At 48.4% G+C, this 20,268-nt stretch overlaps 6 protein-coding genes across 6 annotated transcripts; 3 read left to right on the top strand and 3 right to left on the bottom strand.

Moving 5' to 3' along the window:
* Positions 1–556: 556 nt before the first annotated feature.
* BKA55DRAFT_541584 (uncharacterized protein) lies at positions 557–1,051 on the top strand (the record flags this gene model as incomplete). The annotated part of the gene is made up of 1 exon (XM_046190386.1): positions 557–1,051. The coding sequence occupies one exon, from the start codon at positions 557–559 to the stop codon at positions 1,049–1,051; it is 495 nt and encodes a 164-aa protein (XP_046046817.1).
* A 560-nt stretch (positions 1,052–1,611) lies between these two features.
* BKA55DRAFT_541583 (anticodon-binding protein) lies at positions 1,612–2,859 on the bottom strand (the record flags this gene model as incomplete). The annotated part of the gene is made up of 1 exon (XM_046190385.1): positions 1,612–2,859. The coding sequence occupies one exon, from the start codon at positions 2,857–2,859 to the stop codon at positions 1,612–1,614; it is 1,248 nt and encodes a 415-aa protein (XP_046046816.1).
* Positions 2,860–3,067: 208 nt separating this feature from the next.
* On the top strand, positions 3,068–5,482 carry BKA55DRAFT_574469 (nucleolar complex-associated protein-domain-containing protein). Its single transcript, XM_046193307.1, has one exon. The coding sequence runs from the start codon at positions 3,131–3,133 to the stop codon at positions 5,120–5,122; it is 1,992 nt and encodes a 663-aa protein (XP_046046815.1). The 5' UTR covers positions 3,068–3,130; the 3' UTR covers positions 5,123–5,482.
* BKA55DRAFT_704842 (uncharacterized protein) lies at positions 5,242–7,260 on the bottom strand (the record flags this gene model as incomplete). The annotated part of the gene is made up of 2 exons (XM_046200651.1): positions 5,242–7,016; positions 7,149–7,260. The coding sequence occupies 2 exons, from the start codon at positions 7,258–7,260 to the stop codon at positions 5,401–5,403; spliced, it is 1,728 nt and encodes a 575-aa protein (XP_046046814.1). The 3' UTR covers positions 5,242–5,400.
* A 1,157-nt stretch (positions 7,261–8,417) lies between these two features.
* On the bottom strand, positions 8,418–9,630 carry BKA55DRAFT_574463 (uncharacterized protein). Its single transcript, XM_046193306.1, has 3 exons — positions 9,386–9,630; positions 9,286–9,336; positions 8,418–9,199 (listed from the first exon to the last, which is right to left on the bottom strand). Exons 1-3 carry the CDS (start codon positions 9,460–9,462, stop codon positions 8,608–8,610), a joined length of 720 nt encoding a protein of 239 aa, XP_046046813.1. The 5' UTR covers positions 9,463–9,630; the 3' UTR covers positions 8,418–8,607.
* Positions 9,631–11,483: 1,853 nt separating this feature from the next.
* On the top strand, positions 11,484–20,174 carry BKA55DRAFT_90096 (uncharacterized protein). Its single transcript, XM_046201683.1, has 12 exons — positions 11,484–12,412; positions 12,462–12,627; positions 12,677–15,353; positions 15,402–15,765; positions 15,814–16,367; positions 16,432–16,541; positions 16,590–16,798; positions 16,850–17,416; positions 17,468–17,519; positions 17,571–19,780; positions 19,843–19,899; positions 19,949–20,174. Exons 1-12 carry the CDS (start codon positions 11,692–11,694, stop codon positions 19,957–19,959), a joined length of 7,698 nt encoding a protein of 2,565 aa, XP_046046812.1. The 5' UTR covers positions 11,484–11,691; the 3' UTR covers positions 19,960–20,174.
* The last annotated feature ends 94 nt before the right edge of the window (positions 20,175–20,268 follow it).

Here is a 20,268-nt window from a genome sequence, read left to right as displayed (position 1 = left end):
GCATGATCAATGACGTGTCGATCCCTATCAAGTGACTTCACTGTGTCCTGCTCATGATATCTTGATTTCGTGGAAGGCCTGGGAGAGTACTGTTTCCCAACTTACCTTGACCTACTACCTGACCTACTACCTGACCTACCTATGGAAGTATCTACCTTTGATACCTACCTGATATATGGAAACCACCGTCATTGTTGTCTCGGAGGTCACTGCCGACCATCGTCAAACATTGATCAACTCTCACAACTTCCTTGATAACGTATTCATCAATGTGCCTTTCTCGAATGCTACTTCCGCGAGACCTAGCACTTGTATCGTACACGGGTGTTACTACCTTAGGTAGTACTTTCTAACCCAAATGCTCTTCCCTCGAAATAACAAAGCACTCATGGGCCTGCTCAACACTAACCTAAGGACTGTCTTAAGTATAAGAGTCTTCTCCTTCATCAACAACTCACAGAGTACTATCATCGTTCATTATCACCTGCTTATCATCACTTCTAGCAACATTTCTCTTCGCTTCCATCTTCACAATCGGTTTCAGAAAACAGACAAAATGTCATCCGTCGACCCGCCCTGCCTGCGGTTCAGGATGTTCTTTTTCTTCACCAAGAGGATTATATGTCAAGACCCAATCGTGATGCGAGACCTGTTCGATGAGAGTAACGTCATCTTCCATACAGGTTTAAGTTTATCCGCAGGGTACATCCGCCTCCGGCTCAGGAGGTTCTTCCTCCTTATCAAGAAACTTGTATGCGGACCCATAGACGAGCTACAGGCATATTACGGAGATTACATACGAAGCCGCTCGCAACATCCTATTGAACTCCAAAATGGGGCCAATGATTCTGCAGGTAAAATCCCAGAAGTCCTTCTCCTCACGACTATGATTCTCAAGGTGACTGACAAGGTAAAAGACCATATATTGGATCAAAGGCCAACTCCCAGGCCTTCGACTCCAAACCCTCTGAGAGATGTCGATTCCCGAACTGCCACACTCGTCTACTCTCCCGCAGGGCCCCAAGGAGCTGAAGATAGGGATTCTGCATGAGTTCATTCCCCTCCATGATCCGAGCAACAGACGCTTCCCGTGCGCCTCTTCTTGGATTTTCGGCGTTCTAGGCGCCCTACCTCCGTAAATTCGATACTCTTCTTTTATGAATTTCGGGGTTATTCCCTGAGTCCATAGCGTTATGATTTATGCCCTTCCACGGATTCTGTGGAGGGCTAGCGGTCTACTGCCATGCCGGTGAGTATCCATCTTCGTCCAGGCCTACTGGCTGTGGTACTGACTAAAATTGAATAGTACTACCCCTATTCTTCACTTTGTGGACATGATAAATAGCTGTCCCCAAGTAGGTTCACCTTGCAGGCTGTTAAACACATGATTGACTTGAATAGCAGTGGTTGCAGAGTCCCCGGACGCCAGCGAATAGTGCTGTGAAGCATCGCTGGTCGAAGAACACGTTACACAGAAATGGGCAGGAAGAAGGCATGGCAGCGGCCAGGGGCTCGATTTGAATGATGTCTTCGTTATCTTTGTATTGTATTGCCGGCTCAAGTTCAAGAACGCCAAGCGCCAGGACTACCAACTCACTATTAGAGTAACAATTATAGGTTGAACCTCTTGCGATCCTTCTCCATCTTGGCCTTCCACTCCCACTGTGTCGCATCATCACCCTCACTTCCAGCTCTTCCAATACCCTTGTCAACTCTCCTCAACTTGAGGGTGAAGCGGGGACCAAGCTCCTGCAGACCAGCACGGATACCCTCCACACCCTTAACCTCCTTTCCATCGGCACCGACGATGCTCTTTTCTGTCTGTCGCTTTTCTCGGAAAACGTAACGATGTCGTCGCACAAAGATGTAATCTCGCTGGTTGTGGAGCGTAGTGACCTGGCGACCTTGGAACTCGGGCTTAGGTGGAAATAAGGTCATAAACAGCTTGGCTGTCAACAGGCCAAGTGGTGTCTTGAAATTGTTGAGAAGCAGTTCAGGGTAGTGATTTGTTGGGTTTCCATGGCCGGGAAGCTTTTTGCCTTCGATCCAATTTGTGATGGAGAAATGAAAGGTCGGGCCGGAAGGAAGATGCACAACTGTGAGACCTGTAGGTTTCTTGGAGTCCTCCTTAAGGAGAATTACAGCTGTGTACGCTCGATTTGAGGCGTACTTGCAAATCTCTCGGAGCGAATACTTATGACCGTATCGATGGGCCGACCGGGGGACGTAAGAGCTGTTGGGGAAGAACTCGCAGAGAACATGGGCCTGTTCGTGGAGAGTAGAGTTGATAGATGTTGTGACCAGAATCTTGGGCTCAGGAGCCGGTACATCGGTGAAAAGAGACGGAAACTTGAGGGCCAGTGACGTTGGCGTCAAGTCAAGGTTTGTGCTTGTTGTGGATGGGGCAACACTGTTATCTCGCTGTGCCCTGCGTTGACGCTTCTTTTCCAGCGCAGCCTGTCGCTCCTCGTCCATCTCCTCATCCGAAGCCAACATACTGTCAACGTCATCATCCTCGTCCAGCTCTTCCTCGGCGCGCATAGCAGCCTCATGAGCAGCCTGTTCTGCTGCTTCGGCCTCTTCAATGCGGCGCCGCTTCAATTTCTCGAGGTCCACCTGCACACCAAGACTGTCATCGTCTATGTCATCCCATACTCGCTTTGAGTCGATCGTTGCAGGTTTGCGCTTAGCTAGACGGGCTGCCTTGAGCTCAGGGTCCTTTGCTTCTTCCCTTCGACGACGGTGTCGTTCCTCATGTCTCTCCTTGTTCTGGTGCTTCTTATACTGGACGAAGAGCTCCTTTCGCTTGAGCTTGTTGGAAGACTTGAGCGCCTGAACAGGCGGCTTTGTGAAACCCATTTGTGGCGATTTGACAGAGTAGATCGAGTTGAGTACTAGACACGGTCGAAACACTGCGGCTGGGAAATAATTTGGTAGAGGGGCATTTCTGTCCGGCAGAAAAGTCCAACTTTTTGGCGGTGAGTGAGCATCTCGTCCAATCAACGAATGCGATTTGCTATCGGCCCCACAAGATCTTGTCAACTTTCGCAGAAATCAATGAGAGAGAAGACGACAAACCCTTCAAGAGGCGCATTTATCTCGTGCCATAAACTGGAAGAAATACAGAAAAATGGCACAAAACGGCACAAAACGAAGAAAGATCGCTCATGATTCTGCTGATCATGAGACTCAAGATCAGAACAACTCAAGAAGCGCTCAGAAGTCTTTCTTTAAGAACGCTTCAAATTGGAATCTCGAACAAGACTATGAGACGCGCCCACGCAAAGGCAAGAAGCAAAAGGAGAGCAACAGGCTCCCCATCAAGACAGCAGATGGTCGAATTGAGCAAGCTGAAGGACAAGACGATGAGACGGCGTCAATTGAGAGCGACACTGAATGGCTAGATGGCCGCGAGGATGAAGTGGAGGAGCCTGAGGAGGACGAGGAAGAAGAAGAGCCTGAGATCCCAGAGCCCCAGCAGATTCTCGCCGCACAGGAAGAGCTAGCAAAGATTGCTATGCAAATGAACGAGAACCCAGAGGAACATGTCGGCGCATTCAAGGCCCTCGCCAAGATCGGGCAATCTAAGATCATTGCCATCCAGATGCTTGCCCTCATGACCCAAATGTCCGTCTATAAGGATGTTATTCCTGGATACCGTATACGTCCCCAGACTGAGAACGGACCCAAGGAAAAGTTATCCAAGGAAGTGCGCACATTGCGACAGTATGAGCAAGCTCTCGTTTCTGGATATCAGAACTACATCAAGGAGCTTGCTCGATGTTCCAAGCTCGAGGTCAGGGCTGCAAAAGGCGGACAGAGTTTGGCTACTATCGCTATCACTTGTGCCTGCACTCTCGTCACGTCGGTTCCACACTTCAACTTCCGCACAGATTTGCTCAAGATTCTTGTTACGAAGCTCAGCCGGCGCAAGATTAATCAAGATGGCGTCAAGTGTCTAGAGGCTCTTCAGACGCTTTTCAAGGAGGACGAAGAAGGGCGACCGACAAATGATGCGGTGGCTCTACTTTCCAAGATGATGAAGGCTCGCGAGTTTCAGGTCGACGAGAGTGTTGTGAACCTCTTCCTAAGCCTGCGTCTCCTCTCCGAATTCTCGGGTAAGGCATCCAAAGACCGCGTCGAGAATGATGATGCACCCCTCAAGAGGAAAAAGAAGGAGTTTAGAACCAAGCGACATCGCAAGGCACTCAAGGAGCAAAAGGCCCTAGACAAGGACATGGCCAACGCAGATGCATCATTCAGTCACGAGGAGCGTGATCGTATGCAGTCCGAGACGCTCAAACTTGTATTTGCAAACTACTTCCGCATTCTGAAGCTACGCATGCCTCATCTCATGGGTGCTGTTCTTGAAGGTCTTGCCAAGTACGCCCATCTCATCAACCAGGACTTCTTTGGTGATCTGCTAGAAGCGCTCAAGGATCTTATCCGACACAGTGAAGAAGACGCCGCTGAGGGCCCCAATGATGAGGAGGGTAAGGAGGATGAAGAAGACGATGATGATATCCCCGTTCGCAACCTAACCCGAGAGGCTCTTCTCTGTACCGTCACAGCATACGCCCTGCTCGAAGGTCAAGACGCTCACAACTCGCGCAACGATCTTCATCTCGACCTCTCCTTCTTTACAACACACCTCTTTAAGTCCCTTCTCACACTCTCAACAAACCCCGATGTCGAGCTGACACGCCCTACCAACGCAACCAACGCAACCACCAAGATCAATGTCCAGACCACAACAGTTCTTCTCCTCCGAGCACTGACCGGCATTCTTCTTCCACCCTGGAACATTCGCTCCGTACCTCCCATGCGACTAGCCGCCTTTTCCAAGCAGCTGATGACAGCAGCACTCCAGCTCCCTGACAAGTCGTGTCAGGCTGTTTTGGTTCTTCTCAGCGATGTAGCGCATACACACTCGAAGAAGGTCCGTAGTCTATGGAATACCGAGGAGCGCAAGGGAGATGGTCGATATAATCCTGTGAGCGATAGCGTTGAAGGTAGCAACCCGTTTACAGCAACGGTGTGGGAGGGCGAACTGTTAAGGAAACATTACTCGCCCAAGGTCAGAGAGGGTGTCAAGATACTAGAGAAGGGTATGTCCGAGTAAATGGTTTGATGAGTAGAAATACATCAGCGCTGTGTGTGCACTTAATTTTGGAATCCAAATCCCCCCTAATTAAAATTTGAGTTCACGAGCCAATAACTAAGATGTGTTTTACACTCATGTGTATTTTTCTATTGCCTTCCTGTATGGAAAAACCAACTATGGGCTTGATTTACATGGATACATACAATTAGACGCTCTGGCATCAGTTGAGACGCTTCGATTCTTGTGCCCTATGAGAATCCTATCCGGAACCTGTGAATACCATATCCTTCCTTCCCTTACTTAGCCCACATAGATGCACGCAGGCCCTTAGTAGGCTTTCTCGGGGCACGAACTACCCCCTCCTTCTCGTCAACAGTGTGCAGGGGCAGCTCGGTCGAGAAGGTGCCATTGAAAGGTGGCTCGGCCATAAGTTGACTGGTTGGAGGGCCGGCGATGAAGAAGCCATTGGAAAGATGGACAGGCGTCGTGGTGACAATAAGTCCCATAAGGCCAGTAGAACCAAATATATCTGTTGAGGCATGCTGCTTGGCCTCATTACCATTCAACTCAATTGTCGCTAGAGTTGCATCTTGGGTAGGCACGGAAGTGGCTGAGGGGGCATGCAGCAATCCGGGCACAAACCCAGGTGCCTGCGGGCGAAGCTCCTGAGACTCGTGTTGACCTTGAAATTCCTCCAAGACAACGCGATCTTCGACCTGCACAGTTTCGGCTTTGGCGTTGGTGAGAGCTTGAATAGAGTCAAGCTTAGCATGCTCCGGAGAAGTTTGCAGAGCAGCGGGATCATACGTGAGGCCAGACATCCAGCGTTGGTGGTCGAAAGGGGCAGTACCCTGCACCTTCTCTGCATCCTTAGACTTGGACTCACCCCGAACCTCCTCTAAGGTAATAAGTTCTTCCACCTGCAAAGGTTCGGCTTTGACCTCGGTGAAAGCTTGAACAGGGTCGAGCTTAGCCTGCTGTGGCGAAGTTTGCGGAGCAGCGGGATGAAGAACAACAGACTCAGTCATCTCTGTCTGAGGTCTAGATACAGAGGGAGTTGAATGAGTAATGAAGCTGGTAGCCGATTTGTATGCAGCAGCAATGTTCGTTTTCCCGCTGTCTTCACGACGCTTGACTATGCAGTCAGGGGGAAGAACACCGATCTTTGCATTTGCCTTCATTTTCAAAAGTTCGTCAGGTGAGTACTTCAAAACGTTGGCGGCATTGGAATCATGCATAGCTACCTCCTTCGCTTGGACATCAGAAGCGTCACCATCCGGTTCATTGTCTGATTCTTCGCCATTGAATATGTCGAAAAGACTCTTCCTCTTCAACTCTTTATCAGAATCATTGATATTCTGAGCTGGCGTCTGGGGTTGATCAACCGTGTCTGCGGTTGGGGCTTTGATAGAAGTTTTGCCTGAATCAGTGGCCAAGCCACTGAGGAGATCAAGATTGCTGACTCTTTCAGGAGCCCTAGAAACAGTGGGAGTTGGGTTGGTAGGTAGAGCGTGAGCCCGAGCTTTCTCGCTCTGCCCCTGAATGGAATTGGAATCCGGCTTGGGAGTCATCGGAATCGCGGCTGTAGTAGGCGGAAGCTTGTGATCAAGCTTCTCACTTTGCTTCTGAGCGGGACTGGGTGACATCTCCTGTGCCTTAGGAGCAGTGGATGCAGTGAATGGAAGCTCGACTTCACCCTTGTTGCCTTGGCCCTGGACAGGATTGGAAGACAGCTTAGGAGCTGCATCTTTTCGACCGAGGAAATCGCAAGCTGATGAGCCCAGAATAGCTCCAGCTTTGCGATCTAGAGGGTTAGGTAGAAGGGTCGGCGTATAGTGCCGATCTTTTGTTGACGGGATAGTAGAACTGCCTTGGGTTACAGGTGCTGGGCGCGCGACTTGCATCGATGGACCTTAGGACAATGTGTTAGTCTTCCCGGCTGACGAAACGATTTCTTGGGCTTGGTGTGAGGTTCTCTTCAACTTAGGATGGGGCTTTACTCATCCTAGGTAGGATGAGGGTTTTTCAAAGTCTAAGTACTTACCTGGTCGTTTCTTGGGGATGGTGCTCTGACCCTTGCCCCCGGTCTTGAACAACAATTGCAGTGCCTTAGCATCTGACACCTTGCCAGGGTCTTGGTACCCTCTGCCGCTCATGGTTGCTGTGGCTGGTGTAACAATAAGACTCCAGGAGTGTGTATGGGAGATGGTTTAGAGGCCACTGCAATGAGACGGTGTTAGCTGAGAGATAATAGAAACGAGGCAAATATTCATGCTATAGACCTTTGGTAGTGTGACTTATGAGGGTATGGAGAGCTCAGTCGTAATCAACAACAATTGTGCGACGAAGATTGGGGTGTGGCTATACTGGACACGCGAAAGGTCTGAGCTATTCACTGTTAGTCGACCGAAGCATTGAATTTAACATGCGTGTATCATGACTCGACGGCAGTGATCTCTGGAAGGCTTGGAGGGAGCAGTGACTTGCCTTTGATCTGGAGAAGGGACGCGCTGAGCTTCCGCTCGCTCCGGCCAGCAGAACAGGGAAAGAAAGAAATAGAACAAGAGGCGAGTCTTCTTGATAAGTACCTCTATAGCTTAAGAAGACACGTGAAAATAAAAGGAAAAAGAAATCAAAACAAAAGTTTTGATGTGTGATGATGGAGGAAAGAAAAGATGGGATGGGTGGGGAGGGTGAGAGAAAGCGAAGGAGCCCGGCAACCGCCACAAGTGGACGGGTATGAGCAGAATTTGGTGGATAAGGAAAACAATAGCCCTATTAGGATTGCTTCAGGGGAAGGATTGAGTATAGGCAGCAATACAGAGGAGTGATAGTTGAGTGAAGTCACTGTAGCATCGTCCTTGGGGGTAGTGCTGTGTTGTAATGCGACCAAGGCAAGAGTCCACTGGCTGCTCTACCTAGAACAACATCAACGAGACGCAACTTGCTTGAGTTACATCTCTCTCCTGAAAGAAATACAAATGATTACGCCCTGAGACTCTACGGGCTGGTGTGTTCGTGGACTTGGTAGCTACAGGGGTTGGCGTTGGGATATCGTAGGAGAATGAAGTCTATCTACAATTGAAAGACCTATTCACTGTCTTAGCTTTATATGTGACTCTATGGCCCTCTGCAAGCCTTCCTGTATGGGTTGCCGGTATCCTTACGGTCTTGTGGTGTTGAGTTAGGGCGATGTACGGTGACACTTAAGAATCGCCGGAGGATATCCTGCTCGACACTGCTCACTCTACTCCACAGCCTAGAATGACAACTTTGCTTAAAAGGAAATGGAGAAGATGCGCAAGAGCTGTCTCCTTCGTGTATTCCAATGTCGGTTTGTACTCTGCTTAGGTATCCAGGGATAATCTTGGCGTTTGAAAGACCTTTGCAAAGTGTATGCAGCTACCAATACCGTTCAACAAACAGCTGATAGGCTAATAAGATGATCCGAAGTTCTATAGGATACATGCATACCCCCCTGCTTAGGCTATCGATCTCTCTATCTATTCAACACGCACTCGTTTAGGCCCCACCGTCGTTTCTACAGCATTAATCTTTGGGGCAAGATATTGCGTATCCGAAGACACATCAAGCCACGAGGCTTCTACTGGCGCGACTTTCTTCATAACAAACTCCTGCAAAGCTGCAGCTCCTGGGGCATCCATGCGAATAGCTATGGATGATACCCTTGGCACTCCAAGACAAGAACTTAAGCGTTCAGAGCATGGTTTAGAGATACCCACCAGACGAATCTTCCTTTCAGAACTAACATTCCTAGACGCCGCTCCAATCATCTGTGGGAAATGGCAGTTGAATGTTGAGGCTTGATCGCCCCGCGCTACAAAGACCATGGAATACTGCCGGTTAGGTTCGTCTTCCATTGATTCGGTGTCTTTCCGCGAACACAACTGCAGATTTCGAGTAATAGAGTTAAGACCGACATCGATGCTGGCTTCTATATCAGGCATTGGTGGCACAGGAGGTTGTTCTGAAGCATGGCCTGTCTTTTTGGCATCTTTCTCCTTTTGTGCTGAACGCTTCCCCTTGGATCTCTTGATGTGTGTCTGGCGATGCTGTCCAATGGGGCTCAAGAGGCTGTGGATGTCAGAAAGGATTTCTGAATTCAATGGCCTTCGTGAAACATATGTTTGGGACTCAGCCTAGTTGTAAGCTTGACTTACTCGCATAACAATTCGAGGATAGTGTCTTGATCTTCTGTCAAGATCGAGGGCCTAATTGTGTGAGACATACATAGCCTGGAACTTTAAGAGATGGTCATACCATGAGACAGTAGAGAAAGGGGTATCAAGCTGGTGCACAACCTTCTTACGAGGGCCTTGGGAAGCGGGAGCAGACATGATGACACTCAGTGACGTGAAAGAGGTTGGAAACGACAAACGACCTCCAATCAAACCGTTAGTTCCAAGTCACTGAGGTTAATAAAATGCTCATTCAAGCAGTGAAGCGAGGCTACAAGAACGACATGAGAGGCCTGAAAAAGCCCTGCAGCTATTCGCAGTAAAATGGAAGGGCGAATTAAGTGGGGCAAGATTTTTGACGGGGAGTTGCTTGCTAGCGCAGGATTACATGTCATAAGCCACAGGAACAAACTCTGAAAAGCCCAACTAACTGAATGGCGATCTGTCATTGACAGGATTCAAGGTATACTCTTGACGGCTGTGATATGAGACGTCATTTCAAGGTTAGTCTTTATATATCTGGTTTACAGAGAATTAATGTTAGATTGACCCAATGGGACCAATGAAGTTAGTTCACATTGACGATTGATGACTTGCACAACTAGACAAACGCTGGGAATGGCCCAAAAATGGAACATCGTTCAGTTGAGTGGGCGGATCATGAAACTACGGCTTTTCCTAGTTACGGGATATAACGAGGCAATCACAAATCCTCCTTATTCCGATTCTTTTTTTTCTTTTTCTTTTTTTCTTTTTCTTTCCTACTTACGGGTGAAAAATGAATGACTGCTGCATGAGACATCCAATATAACTGATAGGAAACCTGCAGTCATTGAACATAAGGCAGCCTAAGGCAGACAGCCGAACAGTGTCACAAAAAACATGGCTGGCCATCATGAATTGCTGTCAACAAACAACAACGCATAGATTGGGGTAATTCTGGACCTGGAAGACAGGAGCTTTACTTCCAATATAATTTACCAACTCACATGAACTGAAACGTTCAAAGTCCTAGACAAAGTAATAGATGATGCAGATTTCGGTAAGTTGCTTCTGCCGTCATTTATTCATGATCGAATGTTGGATGCTTTGATGCCCCACCAAAGACGTGATCGCTATCATGACAGCTCGTGAATAGTTGGCTGCTTGCTAACCTTGAGTAGATACCAAAGTTTCATTTTATTTTAACTCTTCGCTTCACGTATTATTAGGGCCTGGCTGATCACTGCTACATACATATTTCTCTGATTCAGCTAATAATTATTCTATATATAAACTTCCCTGGTGGATGCTACGGTGGCCTCGAGAATTGATTTATTTCAATATAAATGCCAAACTATCGAGAACGCGTCCTTGATGTAATCGCACTATCCTCACCCCTTTTACCCCGCCCTCCGACAGCAGTTGACATCACGCCCAAGCTGCCCGGAGTGAGCTCCCCACTAAAAAGATCTCAAGTTTGTGCGGAATAACTGTCAGTGTCAAAACAACTACAAGGCAGCCGGGCACCAATCTTGATCTGCCCAGCATCCATTTTAGCTCGACGGCACCAGAGAGCCTCCATTAGAAACCCCCGAAAGCTTCGAGGCTCCAGCACGCATCATTTTCATCCCTCATCAGCGACCGTGAGGTTCTCTTATCGTCCTTCCTTCTTCATACCTAAAAACCTCCATAACTTGCTCACATAGGTAAGATCAGAAGGCTGCTCTGTCTTTTCCAACAATCTCCTCATTCGGCAAAGCAGTATCAAAACCTACCGTCTCGTACTAATTTCCCTAACAAGGTAAGTAAATGCAATCCACTTCTTCTCTTCTTCAAACAAATGTTCCCCGTTCCCTTCCAAACCATCCCCATCTTGCTCTGGTCTACTATCCGCACCCCCCAATGCTCCTGCTATAGCGGGGTATCCACACTAGCAAACCGCGAGCGCGCACTGCCAATCCATGCTCCCCCATATCCTGGCCTGGACTAAGGTACCTATCCCATCCTCAGATCCATCTCAAAAGTCTTATCCATCCAATCCATCCACTTGTTTTCTTATCCGCATCACACTCCGAGTCTCGAGAGTAAACAGTATATTCTTCTGGGCAATCCTCTTTCATCCGTCCTTGAACGTCAGGACCTCTTATTCACACACACACATTTGTCGACGTTTCCCTCCCCCCCCCCCCCCCCCCCCCCCGGCACTCGCGCTTTAGCTCTGATTCCCTCTTCGAAACCTCTATATCTTCGAGCTTGGGAATCTTGCTGCTTTGCCCCGCTACATCTCCCATTTCTATCAAACCCACATGTTAATTTTGTGCAGCTATCGCCGGGGCGTCTTTCGCGACGGTGTGACGTCTCTGCACCTCCACGCTTTGTCCCCGTTGGCCTCTCTCTACGATTCCGATGGATCCAGCCTCGAGATCTCCCGCCCTCCCAGATCGTGCTGCCTCCGCTGAAGCGAGCTCGACCCGGCCGAATCCCTTTGATGACGGCAACATATCATCTCGCAAGCGCCAACGAACTTCCCTCTCCGGGTCTCCTACCAATTCTCTCAGCACAGTGAATCCTGGTCACGACTCTTCTAGCTCCGCCACTCTTGATACTGAACCTGTCTTGCCTCGACCTGGCTCGACAGCTGCCGACTCTCACTCAGACTCCGTTGCGCCGAAGACTCCATATCTAGGCTCTCCTGTTTGTGACCCGTTAACAGAGCCGCCATCGAGCATGGCCACTCTTAACTTGAGAAACGCGCCTGAGAACGACTCAACATCCTCACCACCTCCTCCCCCGACTGGTGCCCAGGCAGTTGCGGCTGAGGCTACGGCCGCTGCCCTTAAGGACCAAGTCAAAGAGAGCGTTGAGGATGCTGAAATTGTGATGGTACTGCCTCCTCCTCAGAACCTCGAAACCCCACGGACCGGCTTATCGCATTCAGCAAGCCCTCCCATCGAAGTTATCGCTGTGCAGTCGGATGATGATATGGCTTCTGATCGCCAGAGTGTTGGTGTTTCAATAGTTGACGATGATTCTATGATGATCGACCCCATCAGTGAATTTCCTTTCAGGGAACCGACGGAGACATTGGAGGGAATGGTGGTAAGGCTCAGCAATTACATTGAAAGTCGTAAGGCGCATTCTCCTTTTCCTAGATGGTCTAGATGCTAACAGTATAGAATCCTCAATCGATACAGGAGTCATCTACAAACTCCAGCAATGGCTTGGACGGTATCTTGATTACATCGCTACTGCCAATCAGCAATTGGTAGTAGATTCATGCCGTCTCAATCTTGTTTTCTGGGTGACCTTCCCACGAATTATTACCGCTATGGCTGTCCACAAGTAAGCCCGCTATCCAATTTGGTATGTGCCGAGACTAACTGTCGCACAGGCCCCCGTTTCTAACGGATGATTTGTTACGGCATCCCACAAAGGCATTCTTCTTAGACTTCGCCAGGTTGTCAGCATGGTTCGTCAGTCAAGATATTCATACGATCAAAGAGTTCATAGCGGAACAGGGAGATCGGGGCCAGCAGACCGTCGAGCTTTTCTCCCCGTGTTTTCTTCAGAACCTCCACTCAATCATCAATCCGCTATTGTTGAGCGATGATCAGTACGAGCATTCCGGGGCCTTGTCTGTGACCTTTGTTAAGGCATTTCAAGACAGTCCAGGTGGGAGCCTCAGCCGCCTTCTCCAACTGACGAGGGGATTGTTTGAAGTTATCCCTTCATATCCTCGGTTGACCAACGACCTCGCACCGATATGCTTAGTCGCGTCAGATATCATGGAAGATTCCTGTAACTTTGTTACTCCCGATATTGCTTCGAAAAGCAAACAAAAACTCGACATTGGTCACACATTGCTCGATCTGGTGTACGAAAGATTGGACATCACAATTGACAAAAATCCGACGCATCTCGTCGCAGACAGTGTTCTTCTGATCGTTCAAGCTTTGTCAAATATGATCAGGTTAGCTCTCAAGGGTGATCACCCAGCTGCAACTCTTATGCTACAAAAGCACCGCGCAGAGTTTCCTGCAGTACCTCTCAGATACACGGCTGAAGCGATTTCTTATGAACGCCGCTTTCGACTTTTGATCAAACTAATACAGTCAAGCCAAATGCAACTTCGATTTCAAGGCATGACACAAATGTGCAAAGAGCTCATTACCTTCTGGAAAAGGTATGGCGATTGTAATGCCGCTGATGGAACTTTTCATTATGTTGAGCACCTTGCGGAACACCTGATCCAAACCGGGTTTATCGACTATCTACTGGGCGCCAACTGCCATCCTGAAATTACTGTTGAGGGTGCCAATATTGTTGGCTTCATCATTGTGACCAGAAGGTACCGAAAGATGCATATCGATAGGGTTTGGGAAGGCATTGCTTCCAGGCAAGACCCCCGTACCGCTGATGCTCTAGCCCGCATGGTCATTCATATCGCACATCTTTTCGACGACGATGGTTTTTTGCTTCTCTGTGAGAAATTCCAAACCCTCCCTATAGACGCATTTACGCCCGTCATCCGAATGCTCTGGGAGGGTATTATGAAGCATATGGCAGACAAGTGTTCAGTAGACCGTCCTCTCATTGTCCAACCGTACGATCTATGTCTGCGTTTGTTGAGGGATTCGTCTGTTTGTACATCCGGATCGCAAGTCATGTATCCTGACATCCAACAAGCAGCAATGCAGAAACTCAGGGAGCTCCTGAGGTGCGGCCCAAATCCTGAAGGGCAGCGACAGCTCTATCTTGGCTGTCTTCAAGATCTTACAAATAAGTCTGCTACAACCTTGGGAAGCCTTTGGTGTTTATTCATTACAGTACGGTCAAAGGTTATGTCCCATGAACTGCACAGTCTAGTAGAAGAACATGACTTGACAAGACTCGTAATTGAAGAGTTGGAACATGCCATTAGTGCTGGCCAAGCGGCCGGGATTCGAGTGGTTCTTTCGTGCTCTATCAACCAACCTCGGAGAGAGTTCATTACCAACCTCATCCAGTTTGAGCCACCATCAATCACCGAGGACCTTGGTATCAAACTCTGGGACATGTTGGTAGGGCCACTTTCTCTTTCACCCGACGATAGGCGGGTGGGTTGGGAAATTTTGAACAATCTCCATCGGAGGAACAACAATGGTAATCCTTTCCTTCAAGCTTGTCTGACCCACCATCTTCCAGCCCTTTCGTCCGAATACTTCTGTGAGGGGATGCTTGAATTTCTTCGAATTGAGATCCTCCCACGTCTCAACGACAATTTAAACCTTGCTCTCGATGACCCAGAGGCAGTTGCTGCTAGTGGCATTGAACAATTGTGGCGCCTAATTCTTGAGGCTGAGGATGAGGCTCTGGTGGACAGGGCCATCCGAACTCTCGCAGTTGATATCTACATCGACAGTCGATTTTTCAACTCTATCACCACTCAGCGAGCACAATCCATCCATCTGAAGCTAGCTAGCCGATGCTTAGAGCAGCTGAAAAGTGCTGCCCAGAAGCTAAGAAATGCAGGCCAAGGTATAAACAGCGATGACGAAACCGTGGTTATTTCGATGACACACCAGAAGTTACAGCAGCAAGAAAGGGTTTTCACCCGTTCATTGAAGTTTCTTCGGTATATTCTTGAAGCGCACCAGTCGAAGCCATCCTTGTCCGCACCTGATCTACGAACACTGATCCCACAAGCATCCCACGAGGTCCAAGGAGATTCTGCGGGGCTTAAGTATCAATCATTTGATGGCGACCAGCAGACTGACATCAAGCCACTTGTCATTGGGAGAGCAAACACGGCAGCCTCGCTGCTCGCTAGTTTGCGACAAGAAACTGGATTCGAGAACTATCGGATATACTACAGAGGCCGACCATTCTTGCCGAGTGAGCAAGATATATGTAGGTCCTTAGAAGATCTATGTGTACACGATGGCCTTATACTGGTCAGACGTGAGGAGGGTGGTCCGGTCCTCTCTAACAGGGTCAGGCCGGGCGCCTCCCCACTGGAGATTGAAATTTCCGCCCATTTTGACGAGATGTGGGAATATTTGAGTATGGATGAAGCACTGGCACAAGAGGTAAGTACCCGGGTCCTGGCAATAAGAATTTCGACTGACTTTTCCCAGATTTACTACTTTCTCATCAAGTTGCCTACAGATGGTCACTTTTTGAGGTTGATCGGCAGTGAAACAACGTCATACAAGGATATTTTTCCTTCTGGACAACCTTTCAAATCTCTTTACGCTGTCCATGCGTTGATCGAATATGCTGAGACCCTGCTCCCTAGTCAACTTATCAGTCATAATCATCTTAATTATATGATCACTAGCTCAGGGTCCGATCCTGTAATCCTTCCCGAGGCTCTCAAGATATCAATATCCTTCATCGTCCAGGCAATCTCGGATGAGGACATTTTTAATCGCGCCTCGGTGCTCCTGCGGCTAAAGCTAACCTCTACTTTACTGCATGCCCTCCGGCAGTTTCTTGATAGTATGTTCACTCATTAAACAAATGTTATGTGACCTAATAAAGTTACAGGAATCGGCACCCTCAGAGGATCGGCTCCGCCAAAGGGGCTCCCTCTTCCCGATCCAAATCGGTTGGTGAAAATGTTGTCATACGCCGCAGGCTGCCCAGGCGACATCCCTTCTCCAGTCATAGCAGGAGCGCTAGTCATCTGTCTTCGGCTGAGCATGCTTGATGATAAGTTTTGGGCTGAACTCAGCACAAACTCCGACTTCATGCATCTTCTGCATCGCCTTCTACTTACCGATCCGCGGCAGACCATGAGATCACTTTCTGCGAAACTAATTGAAGAACTTTTTACTGTTATGAGTACTACCACTTCCATTGGTGAGACTGACTGCGAGACTTCAGTTAGATCCCGTGAGTGCTCAATGGCGGAGTACTTCTGGAAGGTCACCAGCGGCATAGTCAGACAGACAACTGGATTTCCCAACCAGTGCGAAGAACTCTTTAAATTGGTTTATTTTCTCCTGGTGAAAATATACACGCGAGCGCCTGAGTTGTTGAATATTGCGATGTTTGCCTCTCAAATTAGCCAGCTTCTTCTTGACCATACTACGACCGAGGTAGGCCCAGTCACCATCCCGTCCCGACGGAATCGAGCAAGATAGCTGACCGCATGACCATTAGACCATCGGGTCATCAAGTGTAGATGATTCGCTCGCAAGAGGTCTATCGTCATTATTGCACATTTGCCTCCAGCTAGATAACTCAGTCCCCCAGTCCAAAACACTTCCTGGGTAATAACTGAATCTTCTAGATACCAAATATATGCTGACCTAGTCCAGTAACCTCGCAATGTCACTTGTTTGGAAGCACTTATACCCCCCTAAAGGCCAGCGAAGTGGGCAGCCTGTACCCAAAGTCATCCTTAACGAAGAGACCCGAGCGAAACTTTGCGATGTGCTATTCACTCTTGTGAAACACGACCAGAAGAAAATGGAGGCGGTTGTGGAAGCTCTCAGCCAACAAGTTCCGTTTTTCGAAGATGAAGAGGGTATGTATTATGTGGCAATAAAGATGTGAATACTGACATCTGGTTCAGAAGACCACTACATCTACGATTTCACTTACCATTTTGACCGACACAGAGCTCTTCGGGCCCCTTGTGGGTATGCCGGTTTGCTGAATTTGTCCAACACTTGTTATCTCAATTCCTTGATGACACAGCTCTTCATGAACACTACGTTTAGGCGTTTCATCCTCGGTTGCCGCATCAATGATCCTGCAAACAGCCAGCAACTCCTTTCCTACACCCAGAAATTGTTCGGCCATATGCAGGAGAGTTACCGTCGCTTTATTGATCCGTCGAATTTCGTCCATTCCATCAAAACATACGACGACGCGTTGATCGACATTCACAATCAGATGGATGTCGACGAGTTTTACAATCTACTGCTCGATCGTTGGGAGACTCAGCTTTCTGGCCACGATGAAAAGCGGGTAATGAAATCGTTCTATGGTGGTCAGCTTGTGCAGCAAGTCAAGTCAAAAGAGTGCGAACATCTTTCGGAGCGACTCGAGCCATTTTCTGCAATTCAATGTGATATCAAGGGGAAAGGCACATTGGCAGAAAGCCTTCAGGCATATGTGGATGGCGAGGTCATGGAAGGAGGTATGTAACGTCTCTTAGTAAGGAACCAGGAGATGCTGACCGAATGGCCAGACAACAAGTACAAATGCTCAACATGCGACCGCCATGTTGACGCAGTGAAGAGGTATTGGCCTCCCTTCCGTCGTGGTACCTCATAGTAGCTAATGTTTTACAGGGCCTGTCTCAAAGATGTTCCCGACAATGTCATATTCCATCTGAAAAGATTTGACTTCAACCTGCGTACTTTGCAGAGAAACAAAATCAATGATTATTTCTCGTTTCCAGATCGAATTGATATGCGGCCATATACTATTGAGCATCTCAGCAACCCAGAGAGCGATATCGAGGAGGACATCTTCGAACTAGTGGGTGTACTCGTTCACGCAGGCACTGCTGAATCCGGGCACTACTACTCCTACATCCGCGAGCGTCCCTCCTCAGGTAATCGGTCCTCGTGGGTGGAATTCAACGATGATTTGGTAACGCCATGGGACCCTGCACACATGGAATACTCAACATTTGGAGGTCCCGACCACCGTCCCACGTACGATACTAACGGCATTTTGTACGACAAGAACTATAGCGCCTATATGCTGTTTTACCAGCGTGCTTCGTCTTTGCGCGCAGAACAGGAAGAGATGATGAGCCTTGCCATTTCGGCACCCCTTCGCGTTAGCGTGCCAGACCACCTTGCAGATCATCTCTCAGACGAGAATACAAACATCCTCCGCCGTCATTGCATTTACGACCCGAGCAATGTCAAACTTGTTCAAATGTTGTTTCGTCAGTCACGCCAGCACTGCAAATCCGTTGGCAGAAGCGATAAGCATTCGAGTATCAACAGCTTCATGGCCATGCACAATCAAGAGCATGAACTTCAAGATCTTGCCATGCGAACGCTCATTGGTAACTTGGATCAAGTTGTCACAAGGACTAAGGACACTCCGGATTTCCTTTTGTACGAAGAGATTATCGAAGACGCAGTCACATCATGCGAACAGTGTGCTTTTTCCTTCTATGACTACTTTAATCAACATCCGAGTGCTCTTCGCATGCTTTTGCAGCGTAATCCAGATCAACTAGTGCGGGGCAAGATCAGGAACCTTTTTAAGGTCGCAGTCACCAAGATCTCGAAAACTTCACCCAATGTCTACGATCCGGAGATTCGATACAAGTTGATTCATGATGCTGATGGAGATGAAACACTCTCTGAACCTGATGCTCCTCATCGTTCTGTTATTGATGGTGTGATGATTATATTCCAACACCTTTGGAAATTCTTCCATATCCACATCAGAGCCTGGGATGAATACTTCGGAACTGTTCTAGACTTTGCTGAGATGGGTCATCGGGAAACCGGATATGTCTTGGCCGCGAACTTTCTAGCGAGCGCTATCAAAATCATTTCTGCTGATCCCCTCCAGGAACTCAGTGGGAACTGGGCCAGAATGCTTCAAGGCGTCATTAGGCGGAACAATACTACAAAACCTACCTCGTATGTGTCGATTATCAGACTGATCCACCACTTGATGAGTCAGATGAAGCCGCAAATAGGAGCCGAATATGTCGAAGATCCTACAGAGCGTGTATCACAACTGTTCGATGCCTTCAGCTGGACGTCAGAGGAGGTAGATCTTATTTACAGAAGCCCAAACGGTTCCTATACCAGCCTGTTTGTTGAAAAACTCCTTACCCTCGATCAGGAACACGTAGGTAGCAACAACATTATCCGAGTCCTGACAAAGCTAGACAATAGCATGGATGAAAAAGTACTCGGGACATTGAAGCTATGTATTCGTGGCGAAACTTCGACCCAGGCTATGGATCCGTTTTTGCGGGCTTCTATCACGTACCTTGAGAGCACAGAGCAGCTCAGCAACGCCAAGGAAATGGTTGAGCACGTATCTGTGCAAGCGAAAAGCCTTCAAAACACCGAGGGGGTGTATTTTGTTCAGCTTTTCAAGACAGCACTGGATCTCCACCAACAAGACAAGGAACTTTGCAAGGCGGTTCGCACATTCAGCCGTGATCTCATCCCAAAATGGGTACCTTTTCTCCTCGCAAGCCCTGAAGAACAAGTGCGCCGGAGCACAGATGACTTCTTAGTTTGCGAATTGGGTAAGATTGATGTTGGTGCTGGAGCCCTCCCCAGCGACCGCGATATCACCTTGAATGATCAAGTCTCAATCAAACACATGATGAAGCAGGTCGGCCTTAATTGTCTCGAGTATCTCAGAGACCACCACGTCCGCAGACGAACTCAAATAAGTCGGGATATTGCAGACAAGTTCTTGAAGGTAATTGAGGGATGTGCGGCCGCGGCTGTAGCAACGACTGCGGATACGCAAAACGAGCTAGATGTGGAATTCCTCACATTGCAGGAAGGTACGTCATTTCTCTACAATTCTGTCCAGTATCATCAATCAAAAGGCTCACATGTTTGGCAGATGTATTGAATCCTTTCCGCAGATTAATTGTTGACGAACTGGAGGAAGATGGGTCCGGTATGTTACAGTCGCTCGGCAACTCCGACACAATCATAACAGACTTGAGGTGACGGCTGACGTTGGGTAAAGATTGGGAAGGATCCTGCGGGTCATCTGAACAACTTGATGACATTGTTGAGATGAACATTCCAGGAATGAACGAAATAACCGATCTGGAGCAGATGTCATGAGGTTGGGGCTGTGCCCAAGGAATTTAGATGAAGCACTGCGGTTGCTCAAAAGCAGAATATCGCAACGGACATGGACACGGGTAAGGGCACGGAAAGGCGTTTGGTGGAAGCTCGATGCTTTCTTGTTCTGATCTTATTGATGGTTTGCTCCGACTAGACTCTAGCTAAAGGATGAGTGGGCGATCGGTGGTTTATC

This window comes from Fusarium redolens (genome assembly GCF_020744475.1).
Source record: "Fusarium redolens strain MPI-CAGE-AT-0023 chromosome Unknown BKA55scaffold_12, whole genome shotgun sequence".
NCBI classification, from domain to species: domain Eukaryota; kingdom Fungi; phylum Ascomycota; class Sordariomycetes; order Hypocreales; family Nectriaceae; genus Fusarium; species Fusarium redolens.
Note: the sequence above shows the minus strand (reverse complement) of the source record. Positions and strands in the feature narration are given on the sequence as shown.